Here is a 13,694-nt window from a genome sequence, read left to right as displayed (position 1 = left end):
ATATTCTTAAAATAATTGGATAGATAATTAAATATTTATAATTATAATTTACATTTACTAAAATTAATTTAAATATATTTATTAGAAAAAAATTCGTAAATATGTATTTACTTTAATAATTAAAATAGAATAATAATTTGAATGTTAATGTTAAATAAAATTTAGTAATAATTATATTGTTATTGTTTTTTTTTTAAAATAATTATAAATATTTTTAAAATATTTTGATAGATAATTAAATATTTATAATTATATTTTATATTTATTAAATTAATTTAAATATATTTATAAATATACATTTAATTAATAATTAAAATAGTAATAATATTTTAAATATTAATTTTATTGTTAAATAAATTTTAGTTATAATTATAATATTATTGTTTTTTTAAATAATGAAAAATAATAAAAATATATGAAATTAATTTATAAAAAATATAATAAAAATTTAAATATTATATTAATTATTAAATTTTCATATTATATTGAAGAAGATAATTCAAAGGTATTATGGTCAATATATAATTTTTTCATGATCATTATTCAAGAATTATACATTATCACACTTTTAAGAAGGGATATTTAATCACACAAATAACATGAAAGTTTTCAATTATAATCAAGGGCTTGAAAACTAAATAAAAAATGAACCAAACCCAAGATAAATAATGATAGTTACGTTTCTATTAAATCAATATTCATAGAGGCAAATACTTGTGTGAGACGGTCTCACGGGTCATATTTGTGAGACGGATCTCTTATTTGGGTCATCCATGAAAAAGTATTATTTTTTATGCTAAGAGTACTACTTTTTATTGTGAATATGAGTAGGGTTGATCCGTCTCACAGATTAGGATCCGTGAGACGGTCTCACATGAGACCCACTCATTAATAAATTATTATCTTCGTTGTTAGATACGTTGAAATGGTGGATAGCGCCAGAGCATGTATTCCGGTTATTTTGGAATTTTTCCTAAACATAAATTATTTCTACCTAAATAAACATTTGTTTATCAAATAAATTATAACAAGATATCGTATATCAATCTATATTATATACTTTGATTGTGAATTTTTTAATAATATACAAGAAATATAGATATTAGAACGACTAGGATTTGTGTGCCCGTAAACGAAATACTCCAGATTGAATGGTTGCCAACAATTTGGATTGATTAATATGTAAATCACGAACATTGCGAGATATAGAGATTACTATAAGTCAAGTTTGGTAGAATTTCATATTCTTTATCCACATCCTCGTTTATTTTATGCATGACCATCATCATCCTCATCAGGTATTCATATCCAAATATCTTATTACCACATTATCAAATTTGAATTATTTCGATTAAACTATGAATATTTACTAAATTATAGAGGACAATAAAGAGAAAACTTAAATAAAAAAAATTAGAAAATTAAACATTATAATAAAAAACAACAAAATATAATAAACCATTTATTCTGACATCATTATCATACAAAAATAACATCAACTCTATACTAGTAATTTTTTTTATTTCATCCAACTAATATTATTCAACAAATATATATTAGAATTAATATCATAGTTGAAAAATCAAGTGTATATATATGTACATGTGTGTGTGTATAAATTTAATCAAATATCTATACTATTATAAATATATGAGTTTCAATTGTGAATTTACTTGGTTATCCTTTTCCAACTATTACTTAATTAATGTCTTATTTATTTATTTAGGTGACTTTTCAATTTGCTTATCTAATTACCTAATTTGTTTAATTAATACATTTTATTTTACTATGCATTATTTCACATCAATATATTTTCTAAGCTTTATAATAAAAAATTGTTTGAACTTAATTTTTTTAAACTTCAAGTTACATGAATATATAAATTTTTGGTTAGTTGTTTCAAGTTACATGAATATATAAATTTTTGGTTAGTTGTTCGGATTTAATTTTTAGAACTTCAAGTTAAAAAAACATATATGTTTTATACCTAAAAATAGTTCAAACTTTATTTTTTTTTTTGTTAACAATTCGAACTTAATTTTTTAAACTTTAAGTTTAAAAAAACATATATGTTTTATTAATAAAAATAGTTCAAACTTTATTTTATACTCATCCATACATTTTTAGTGATCCAATATTTGATTTGCATATGGTTTCGATATATAAATTTTAGTTTAAATAAATATTTGTAGATGTTGGTGCTTTATTGTTTTTGAAATAATTGTGAGGACATCACGATATGAATAATTTTAGTTTTTTATTTTTTGTAATAATAATAATAATGTATTGTGATTTCACCGACTTATTAAAATGAACATACTCATATAATATTGTTATAACGTTTGTTGATTTGATTGATTTATATACGATTAATGTATGTTTTTAATTTTTTAAAATTTAAGTTAAATGAACATATTAATTTTTAGTTAGAGGTTCAGACTTAATTTTTTAAACTTCAAGTTAAATAAAGTTAATTTATTTAATTGATAGATTGATACATCATTATGCATTATTTTTCCTATTATTAGTTAATAATTGATATATTTTTAATTTAATTTAGTTTATTTATTTATTTAGTTGATATATAACTATGCATTATTTCAAATAAAAATTTGAATGCTATTAATATTTCTTACATATTTTTTTATTATGCATTCTTTCACATGAAAAAGTAGGCTACTATTAAATTTTTTTAAAGGTATATTTTCTATGTTTCATAACAAAAAATAGTTCAAACTTAATTTTTTAAACTTCAAGCCAAATAAACATATACGTTTTATAAGCAAAAATGGTTCGAATTGTATTTTTTAAACTTCAAGTTAAATGAACATATAGATTTGTGGTTACTGGTTCAGAGGATAAAATATAAATCAAACAAAGAGAAGAATTTTGTTTTCTGTTATATATTTTATTTATTCATCAATGAGCCTTTTATAGGCAAATATACATATGAAAAAAACCATAAAAATAGCAACAATATTTGACCACTAAACCATGAAATAACAAATATGCTAATATAATTATTTTCTGTAATATTTTGTTAATAGTAAACAATGACTAACAGACTTTATTTGACAAGACAGATAACTAAGTACTTCGACAAACCTTTAACAATTCAATAATATCTCCCTTAAACCGATAAGGTAAACATCGGCTTAATAAGAACATCATCCCTCAAATTTGTTTTGTAGTATGCTAATACCAAGTAGCTCCCTTAGTTTATGAAATGCAGGCAGTTTCAGGGACTTGGTAAACATGTCAGCTACTTGGTTTTCACTTTTGCAATAGATGAAATCAATTAATTCATTCTTTGTGAAGTCACTTAAAATTGATATTTCACATCAATGAGCTTGCTTCTTCCATGGAGGATTAGATTCTTTGATAGTTTTATGGCTGAACTATTATCATAATAAATTGCAAAAAGATCATGATTCTTGAATTTAAGCTCTTCAAGAATTTTTCTCAACCAAATAGCTTGACATGCACGTGAAGTTGATGCAACAAATTTAGCTTCAATGGTTGATAAAGTAACAATTGATTGTTTCTTCGAAGTGCATGGAACAACCGCTTGATCTAAGAAAAAAAATCATATCCTTAAGTTCTTTTTCTATCATCTCGATCTCCTTCAAATCTGATTGTTCTCCTTTCTTATAGTAGAGATCAAGTTCTTGTGTTCGTTGTCGGCATCATAAAATCCTCTTAACAACTTAAAAATGCATTTCTGTAGGATTCTCAATGTATCTGCTTATGAGACTGAAAGAATACATAATATACGACATTGTTGCTGTCAAATACATCAAGCTTCTAACAATTTGCTTGTAAAATGTGTTGTCAATCTTCTTTCCTTTACAAATTTTTGTTAGCTTCAAACCATAGTCTACGGGAGTACTTGCATAATTACATTTCTTCATATTAAATCTGCACAAAACTTTTTGAACACGTTTCTTTTGTGAAATAAAAATCTCATAAGTAGATTGAACTACTTCATACCAAGAAAATGATGCATCTTGCCAAGATCCTACATATCAAACTCAACCATCATGAACTTCTTAAATTTTCCAAACATGACACTATCGTTTTCAGAGAATATAAGATCATTAACATATAAACAAACAATGAGATTTTTCCTTCATCTTCAATTTTGTACAAAGTTTATGCTCATATGAACTTTTTTGAAAACATACCTTAAAAAATAAGTCTCAATTCGACTATACTAAGCTCGTGGGACTTGCTTTAACCCATACAAAGTTTTTTCAATTTATACACTTTATGTTCATTTCCAACTTAATATAACAAGGAGGTTGATGGATACATATATGTTCTTCCAAGTCTCCATGTAAGAACGTCGATTTCACAGCCAAATAGAATATATACCATGAATATTGTGCTACTAAGTCAATTACCAATCTGATCGTATCATGTCTTGCAACTGAGCAAATATTTCTTTATAACCGAATCCAAACTCTTGTTTGTAATATTTTGCTACCAACGGTGCCTTGAATTTGTCGGCTTTCCATTTTCTTTCAATTTACTCTTGTAAATCTACTTCACACATCGTTTTTTGACCTTTTGGAAGCTCGATGAGTTCCCAAGTTTTATTTTTATCGATGGATGTGATTTCAGCATCCATTGCCTTTTGCTATTTTGATTCTTTGACACCTTCTTCGAAAGCTACTGGATCACAATATGAAAATAGAGCAAAATGAACAAATTAATCTTCAATTTGGTTATTACCAGTTACCTCATAATTTGTCATCCATGTTGCTCTTCTTCTAAATCGTTGAGATCTTTGTTCATTTTCTGTCTCATTGACTGAAATATGTTGATTGATTATTGATTGTTGCTTGTACTATACAGATTATGCATTCTCCAAAGGATGATGCATTTCTTCTCCATTTTCTCCATCAAAATCAGCTTGAATTGGTTGTTTAACAGTATTTTCATCAACGAAAAACTACTGAACATCATGAATATTTTTGGCATTGGGATAACTGGATCTACCGATTATCGTGTTAGTATCTATTTGATTCAACTTTGAACACAATTATTTTTTTGCGCATATATTTTACCTTGATGACTTGTAACTCAACTTAGTTGAGATAAAACGATTGTATTTTGTTAGCTCAAACCAATAATACCAAAAGTTTTAATAGGTATTCATTCACCCCCTCTAAACATCTAGCCGGTCCTAACAACATATGAGATTGAGTACATGCTGATAGTCATAGACTAAAAAATGAAAGCTAGAGAAATCCATCATTCATTGTTGCAATTGCAATTATTAAATAACAAAAGGACACTTGGTTATTGTATGTTATTGAATTGGTTAAATATAATTTGACATAACATATTGATAAAATAATGAATTCCTTCAAAATCATTGATTAAGAATTGATAAGTGCATTAACCGATATTTGAACAGTCGTTTATTAATTATTTTAATTTAAATTATTTAAATTGTGTTTGTTTCATCCTTTTATTTTAATTTCAATTTAATTTATTAATTTATTCAAGTTTTTGTTCAAGTTAATTAAAGAATTGTTTTTAAGGTAGATTTGTAATATATCAAGTTTTTTCGGACGATATCCGTACTTGTTATTAAACTTGACATATACACAGAAATAACAAACAAAATTACATAACGAAAAGTAAATTATTTAAAATAAACATGTAATTAATATGAATTTATAAAAAATATAATTTCCAATTTTATTTATTATATCAACTAATTTTATCTCAAATAAAATCATTTCCACGTGCAACGCACGTGCACTGTTCTAGTTTGTATATATATATAAATTTAATCATCAAGAGTATATATATGTATGTGTCGTGATATTGTACACGTGAGCGTCATTTTGTCGTCAAGTCAACGTCATATCGAAAAAAATCAAAATCACGAAAGTAAATAAATAACATACTAACACTTAAAAAAACACAGCATACCAAGGGTTTCTGAAGGATATTTTTGCCCGCCAATCCTATAAACACAGCACACCAAGAATTCAACTTTGCAGTAGATTTTTTTGACAGGGTGCCTTGTGTAGTTTTATAGGGTCACTGCGTGAAGAAACTCGGTTTCCTTTTTGTATTTTGTTTATGTGAATACCACAAATGAAGCCTCCCCGGCCGGGACTAAGAATTCGCAGGGACCCGTATCTCGTTTCGTTGTAAATCTCTCCATATCCTCTATTTCCAGTAACCTGTAAAATCTTGGATACTTCTTTTCTTCTACTACGAAATTTGTTTTAGTGAGGATGGCAGGGGCCGAATTAGGTTCTCCTGGAAGCTCCACGCATGGAGTCACGGGCAAAGAACAAAGCTACTCCTTTTCCATAACAGACGGAACTGTTCCATCAATAAAGCTGCCGAATTTGCATTGCCTGTTGATTCTGAACAAAAGGCAACAGTTTTCAAACTCTTTTCATTCGCCAAACCACACACGAGAACATTCCATCTTTCTTGCTTGAAGTTTATTTCATCCTACCTATGTGGACATTGCTTTCATGATATGATGGATGGTCAAGATTTGTCCATGCATATATATGACCTACTTTTTTTAAAAAATTATATGTATGGTAAGATCTTACCCGTTGAAATGAAGTGAGGGTAGTGTTAGAATCTCATCTACCCTTTATTGGCTATCCTTTTTCACCTGTTTCGTGTCCACTTTCGCTGCTGCCCCACTCGTCCCGTAATCCGTGACAACCTCAACTTAACCAAACTAGGCATTGGAAATGCCGATCGATTCTGCTTCAGGAAGTATATTTTCCAGGCTGGTAATGGGCACAGTTTGTGACATGCTAGCTAGGTTTGACCGTTTCTCATCATGTTGTGGGCTCCTACGGTATTTTGCATGTCTTTGGTGTCATCTGCCTGAGGGTATGTGGCAGTGATCGGGTTTTCACTCGCAACTTTTGTGTCATGCCAGTATTGGATGAGTAACATGTTCAACAGCAAGATTATCGGCCTTGTCAATGGAACTGCGGCTGGTTGGGGGAACACTGGAGGCGGTGCGATTCAACTGATCAAGCCGTTGCTTTATGAAATAATTTGTAAGGCCGGATCGACCCCTTTTGTCGCCTGAAGAATAGCCTTCTTTATTCCAGGGTGGCTTCATGTAATCATGGATATTTTGGTTATGACACTTGGCCAAGATTTGCCTAATGGAAAGTTCAGTACGTTACAGAAGAAGGGAAGTGTTGCAACTGATAAATTCTCTCCAAGGTCGGTTTACTAAACCAACTAATTTATATATGCACATGACAAACCACCTAACTAAAAAAATTTCTTTTCTCGTCAGGTTTTCTGGAAGGCAATCACAATTTACAGACCCGATATTTGTCCTCTTGCATGGATACTAAATGGCAGTCGAATTGACGACAGATAATGTCATGGCGGAGTACTTTTATGACAGGTTAGTATTGATGCTTGTTTTGTCTTCTAATTATATTAAAAAGTTTGTTTAAAATCCATCTGATTCTTGAGTCACATATATGCATACGGATAGATTTGATATCAAACTACACAGCCGGCATCATTGCTGCAATCTTCGGCGTGGCAAACCTCGTGACTTTAATTTTTGATCTTATCGATTAGTTTCTCATACAAATAATTAAAATGTTAACCGATGGTTAAGCATTATATTGCTGTAAACGAGAAACAGGTCTTGACATGCAGAAAGACTGATTAATAGAAAGGAAAGCCCATATTTCAAAATTCATTTGAATAAAGCTTGTTAATAAGTTTAAAACAAAGTGTGATGGAGTGATCAAACATTTATGGAGATTTTACCTAGTCTAGAGGTAAATTGCATTTAATCGGAACTGAGAATAGCTTCAAAATAAAAACCAAACACCCGAGAATTAACTATATAGGTCATCTTCGTCAGCTCCACCAGCAGAGGCCGCAAACGGGTCGGATCCAGATGCCCCAGCTGCTGATTCTGCAAACCGGAATTCAGTTCCAAATCCACGAGATTGCTGCAAAGTCTGAGCAAACGCCTGGTACTTGCGAATATCAGCATCACTTACACTTCTACGAGCAAATTTCATGGACTCCTCAAAATGTGCAGGCTTGATTTCAGACACTTCATCTTCAACGTCCTCATCCATGGAATCGGGATTGTCCCTTCTCCTCTTCTCCTTTTCAATGTCCTGAAACAAGCAATAATGTCAACAATCTTACATCCATAATTGTATTATAAATCCACCAAAAACAAAATCAATATAGGAAACACTACAGAGTAGAGATTTTATGCAAGGAATAAGAGCAGGAAAATACAGATTCTATTCTAATTACTCAAAGGCACTTGCAGCTTCCATTAAAATCTCTCTGTTTAGAAGCTATAAGTCAGAATTTTGATTTTCCGCTCCAAGGTTCAATAGAAACAGAATTATCAAACTTCAAAGAAACTATCAAGAATTCAGAAAATCGAAGTATGAGGTGTCTCCAGGTGCACTACATGTGTATTGTCAAATTGAACAAGCCGTTGGACAATAAATAAATCTTATTTACAATATCGACTATTAATGATTGCATTTAGGATACACATCTTTTTATTCATAGCAGGCTATAAATGTGCATTAGATCTCAAGGAGCACCAAGACATGTAACTTATTCTTGAGGGCACGCCTCATTGAAGGATCATGACTTAGTAGGTATCTAGGCTCAAAGACTGGGCCATAGACCCACGTCTAGTGGGATCCAAATTACTAAGCACGTGCAAATAATAAAGAGCTGAAAATAAAACAGGGCACAGGAACATACTTTTTCAATAGTCTCTCTTATGGCATACTTGCAAGCTCGCTGACATATTTCTGTGATATCTGCCCCGCTAAATCCTTGAGTATACTTGGCCAGTGCTCGTAGATCAATATCTTTGGAAAGCGGTGATTTTCTTAGGCAGGCTTTGAATATCTGATGGCGTGAATCTTCATCAGGCAAAGGGATGTATATTAGCTGATCGAGACGACCAGGACGCAAAAGTGCTGGATCGATTATGTCAGGTCTGTTAGTAGCCCCAATAATAAAAACAGTCTTTTTTGCGTTCATGCCATCCATTTCTGTTAGAAGTTGGTTGAGAACTCTATCAGCTGCACCACCAGCATCACCCACACTGCTTCCTCTCTGTGACAGTTACAAGATGAATTGTGAGTATATATAGATACTGAACATGCAGACTCCCAAGACTAGGTTCCAATTTCATAGGTTACTTCCTTTTGAAACCTCAATATACAATGCAGTATTCAACTTAGAGGCGATTTATTGCCTTTCTAACTTATATTTTATTGATTGACCACATAACTTTAAACTAGCCTGCCAAAAAAGAAAAATAAACATCTTGAATATGTAATTATCTAAAAACTGTACTGACAAACAACCTGAGTTGCAATAGAATCAAGCTCGTCAAAGAAGAGGACACATGGAGCAGATTGTCTAGCTTTGTCAAATATTTCCCGAACATTAGCTTCACTCTCTCCAAACCACATGGTGAGCAATTCAGGTCCTTTTACGCTGATGAAATTGGCTTGGCATTCATTTGCAATTGCCTTGGCCAGAAGAGTTTTGCCACACCCAGGAGGACCATAGAAAAGGACACCCTTTGAAGGTGACATGCCAAATTTCTCAAACTTTTCGGGATGTTCCACTGGATATTGAACAGTCTGAAAGATAATAAAGCAGATAGCTTGATCAACTATCACAGATTATGGTAGATCAAATCTGACCTGAAAATTTGCATTACCTCTTGAAGCTCCCTCTTCACATTTTCTAAGCCTCCAATGTCTTCCCAGGATATGTTGGGTACTTCGACAACCTTTTCATAGTTAAATTTAATGAAGAAAGAATGTACATTATAGTTCATCGTAATATTGATATGCAATGACAAATATAAAAAAGCATCCCATCAAGAAATCACTCACTGTTTCCCGCAATGCCGAAGGATTGCTTGTTCCAAGAGCAGTATGGAAGTGCTCGTTAGTTACAGCCATGGAGTTCAGTATTTCAGCATCAATTGAATCATCTTCCAAATCAATGACATCCATTTTCTCTCTGATGCACTGGAGCGCAGCTTCAGTGCAGAGAGCTGCAAGGTCAGCACCAACATAGCCATGCGTGTCTTTTGCTATTCTTTCTAGATCAACCTGCAATATAAAATATCAATACAGTCAAAATTCATCCAGAACACTCCCAATTGTAAAGTCTCTTAAGATGTGTAGGCCATACATCATCAGAAAGCTTCATGTTCTTGGTATGAATTCGAAGAACTTCAAGACGTCCAACTTCATCTGGAACACCAATGTCTATTTCCCTGTCAAACCTACCAAACCTTCTAAGAGCTGGGTCAATGCTGTTTGGTCGATTGGTAGCTCCCATTACAATAACATGGGAGCGAGATTTCAACCCATCCATGAGAGTCAAAAGCTGAGAAACAATCCTCCTTTCGACTTCACCATTTGTTTTTTCTCGCTTCGGTGCTATGGAATCGATTTCATCAATAAATATAATAGATGGAGCATTCTTCTCTGCTTCCTCAAATGCCTTTCGCAGATTGCTCTCACTCTCCCCAGCCAATTTGGACATGATTTCTGGCCCATTAATCAAAAAGAAGAAAGCACCAGTTTCATTTGCAACAGCTCTAGCAATTAGGGTCTTTCCAGAACCTGGGGGTCCATAAAGTAATATTCCTTTGGGTGGCTTCACACCAATAGACTTGAAAAGCTGGGGATGCCTCAGAGGCAACTCAACCAATTCACGGATCTGAGCCATCTGCTTCCTAACACCACCAACATCGTCATAGCCAACCTCATCTAGTCTATCCTCATCCTCCCTCCTCACAGGTTCTCCTTCACAGAAGATCTCAGTATCAGGAGCCACAACACAATATTCACCGGGATCAGTCTCGACAACTTTAAATTCAACACTTCTCATCCCCCCTCTCACGAGAAAGTGGTCTCCTTTCCTCAAAGGACGATATGCTTCCACAAAGTAAGCTATACAAAGCACAATGCTATCAATTATTAAGTGTTGACCATAGACAAGTAATACAAGATTTGTTTCATTCAGAAAACCACGGAGCAGTCAAGACGAAAACCTAAATATAGACATACGAGAACTTACGCTTGAGGTAGGTTTCAAAAAGATCCCCAGTAAGCCCTTCTATTGTATCGTCCAAGGGAAGTATGTGGACTCGCTTTCCATATTTAACATCAGGGCACTGGTGCACAGATACCACGTCCCCAAGCCTAACCCTCAAGTTTGACCGCACAACCTTGTTCATTCTTATTTTTGGCTCTTCGCATGATTCATCAGCAAGAGCAATGCAGACTGTATCCTTCCTTTTCTTACCCTGCAAACGACCGATGGCAGGATTCTCAAAATTTCATTGCACCAAAATGAAATACAGTACATTATCAAAATTCCATTACACCAAATGTAGAAGTAAAATATAGTACAAAAAAGGTAAATACAAGCATTCATATCCGGAAAATATTTCCAATATTCTGAGATAAACCATAAACATATACATGCAAAAGATGTATTGTCAGAATTTCAGGTTTTCTCTTCATGGTTTTTTACACGTGTGAGATATTGTCATAATTTCAGTTTTCCTCTTCGTGGTTTTCATTAATAATAACCACATGCTTTATTTGCTTCCTGCAGATAATTATGGCCACAATACCAAGACAAAATGAATTTAAAATCCATGCAACCCTAATCCAATTGTGTCCGATACGGCCAAACAACAAATGGTGTTATGGTGGTAATCCCAATCTCACAAGTTGCCATTCTCAACACCATATCTAAAAGTCGATTACTTTTTAAAACATCCATCAACAACAAACACGACTATCAAAATCTTTTGATTATCATTGACGCACAAATGGAGGACTAAGTAATGTTATATTCATAAAAAGCTGTCAACCTTAGGCAATGTCACGTTCATGCCACCAAACAAGTCATTTGAGAACTCATGAGCAAACAGAGATCCTCAATCGTGAAGCACATAGAATCTCAAAATAAACTACAAACCCATAGAATTCATCACGCCAAATTTCAGTTTTAAGAACTAGCTCGTAACCCCATTCAGCAATCGTATATCGTGCAGATCAACAAGAGCATAAGCTTAACAATCAATTACCAGCAGTTATTAAGCAGGAATCTAACTGTATTTCACAATCAGACATGTAGTTGCTAACTTACTATACTCAGGAATCAATAAGCTAGTCGAACAACGATTCTTACAGCAATCCATCCATCAATATCCTCCAGATCAAATAAAATTAAATTCAATCACGAAACCCTCACACATTCGGGAATTTTAAAAAAGAAAACCCTAACAAACCTTAATCAAAATAGTGTCTCCACGGAAAAGCTGGAGCTTTTCCATAGTAGTTGGGTGAAGGGATACGACGGAGTTGTCATCGTTAACCGCCTCGTCCACAATCAGCCGATTCGCTGCCTTTTTCCTCTCCAAAATCGCCGTCGAGAAGTCCTTCTTCCCAGCTTTCCTGTTCCAAAAAGAGAGAGAAAATGAAACCTCCAATAAATTCAACCAAAAACAGGGTAAAAAGGTCGCGAAAGAGGGTTTAAGAAATTGACGAGTATGTGAATACTCACGAATCAGAAGACTCGACTTGGTGACTCATCCTGGCGGTGATCGAAGCAGGGGATAGAAGAGAGCGAAGAAATTCCCCCGATTGGAAGTAGTAATTCGACTGTAGAGAAAGAGGAGAATATATATAGATTGGATACGCGTAGATATCGAATTTACCAACCAAACTCTCCTTGCGTTTGCCGTACCTCAAAATCCCCTATAATGTATGGATTTATGCTCTTATAAAGTTAAAAAAAGGTCATTTGCGTTCAAAATAAGAAAGATAATATTGAAAATAAGACTTGTAAATCTTGAAAATTAGTGTGTGATGATGTATGTAATGATGAATTTATTTTTGGATCATTTCTAAAAATATTCTATAAATAGGTCTCTCAATACTTTTGTATAATAAACTAAACATTTTACCTATTTAATCGGAGTGTCGTCAGGTTATATCTACAGTGTTTTACATAATGTTCCTCATAGCCTAACCATGCAATTGCAATAGATTGTTCCCTGGCATAGATTCCTTCAACAACATTTAGCACAACCTTGTATCATTTTCTGCCTCAAGGTGTACAGTAAAATTTTAATTTTGAAAATTATACATGAGATACATGATAAGGCAAATAAGTATCGATTTTTTTATTCAAACATGTATCATATTATTATTTAATAACCTCATGAGAACGAGACTTTTTTAGCTATTTATAGTAGCTGGGAATATGATACGCATACATTAGAAAGAGAAATATTACAATTTATTTGAAAGAAAATAGAAATATTGAATGATGCATTCATCTTTCTTCTGAATTAGTATTTATAAAAACCTCATTTATATTTGAAACTCGGACTTCATTTTTGTGAATTGCTTTGCCAATTGTGGTCGACATTATCTTTTAATGGGTGTATCACTAGTTAGTGGTCCGTCATGTTGTCGTAGTTGAGTGACACATCCTCCACTAACAGTTAGATATGGGATGGAAATTTTTCCTGAATTATGACTCTTTTGATTTGGGCATTTTAGGCATATCTCTTCTGACCATCCTCTTAGATGAGATATATTGCAGAATTTCTGACAAATTTCTTTACTCAT

The 13,694-nt window shown here is 32.5% G+C and overlaps 1 protein-coding gene and 1 pseudogene across 1 annotated transcript; one reads left to right on the top strand and one right to left on the bottom strand.

Moving 5' to 3' along the window:
* Positions 1-6,169: 6,169 nt before the first annotated feature.
* LOC140808985 (high affinity nitrate transporter 2.4-like) lies at positions 6,170-7,599 on the top strand (annotated as a pseudogene).
* Positions 7,600-7,675: 76 nt separating this feature from the next.
* LOC140834750 (cell division cycle protein 48 homolog) lies at positions 7,676-12,794 on the bottom strand. Its single transcript, XM_073199849.1, has 9 exons — positions 12,622-12,794; positions 12,347-12,512; positions 11,122-11,350; positions 10,228-10,994; positions 9,924-10,145; positions 9,746-9,817; positions 9,384-9,665; positions 8,770-9,129; positions 7,676-8,156 (listed from the first exon to the last, which is right to left on the bottom strand). The coding sequence occupies exons 1-9, from the start codon at positions 12,648-12,650 to the stop codon at positions 7,866-7,868; spliced, it is 2,418 nt and encodes an 805-aa protein (XP_073055950.1). The 5' UTR covers positions 12,651-12,794; the 3' UTR covers positions 7,676-7,865.
* Positions 12,795-13,694: the final 900 nt, after the last annotated feature.

This window comes from Primulina eburnea, chromosome 1 (genome assembly GCF_022965805.1).
Source record: "Primulina eburnea isolate SZY01 chromosome 1, ASM2296580v1, whole genome shotgun sequence".
NCBI classification, from domain to species: domain Eukaryota; kingdom Viridiplantae; phylum Streptophyta; class Magnoliopsida; order Lamiales; family Gesneriaceae; genus Primulina; species Primulina eburnea.
The sequence above is the reverse complement of the archived record's forward strand: the minus strand, read 5'-3'. Positions and strand labels throughout refer to the sequence as shown.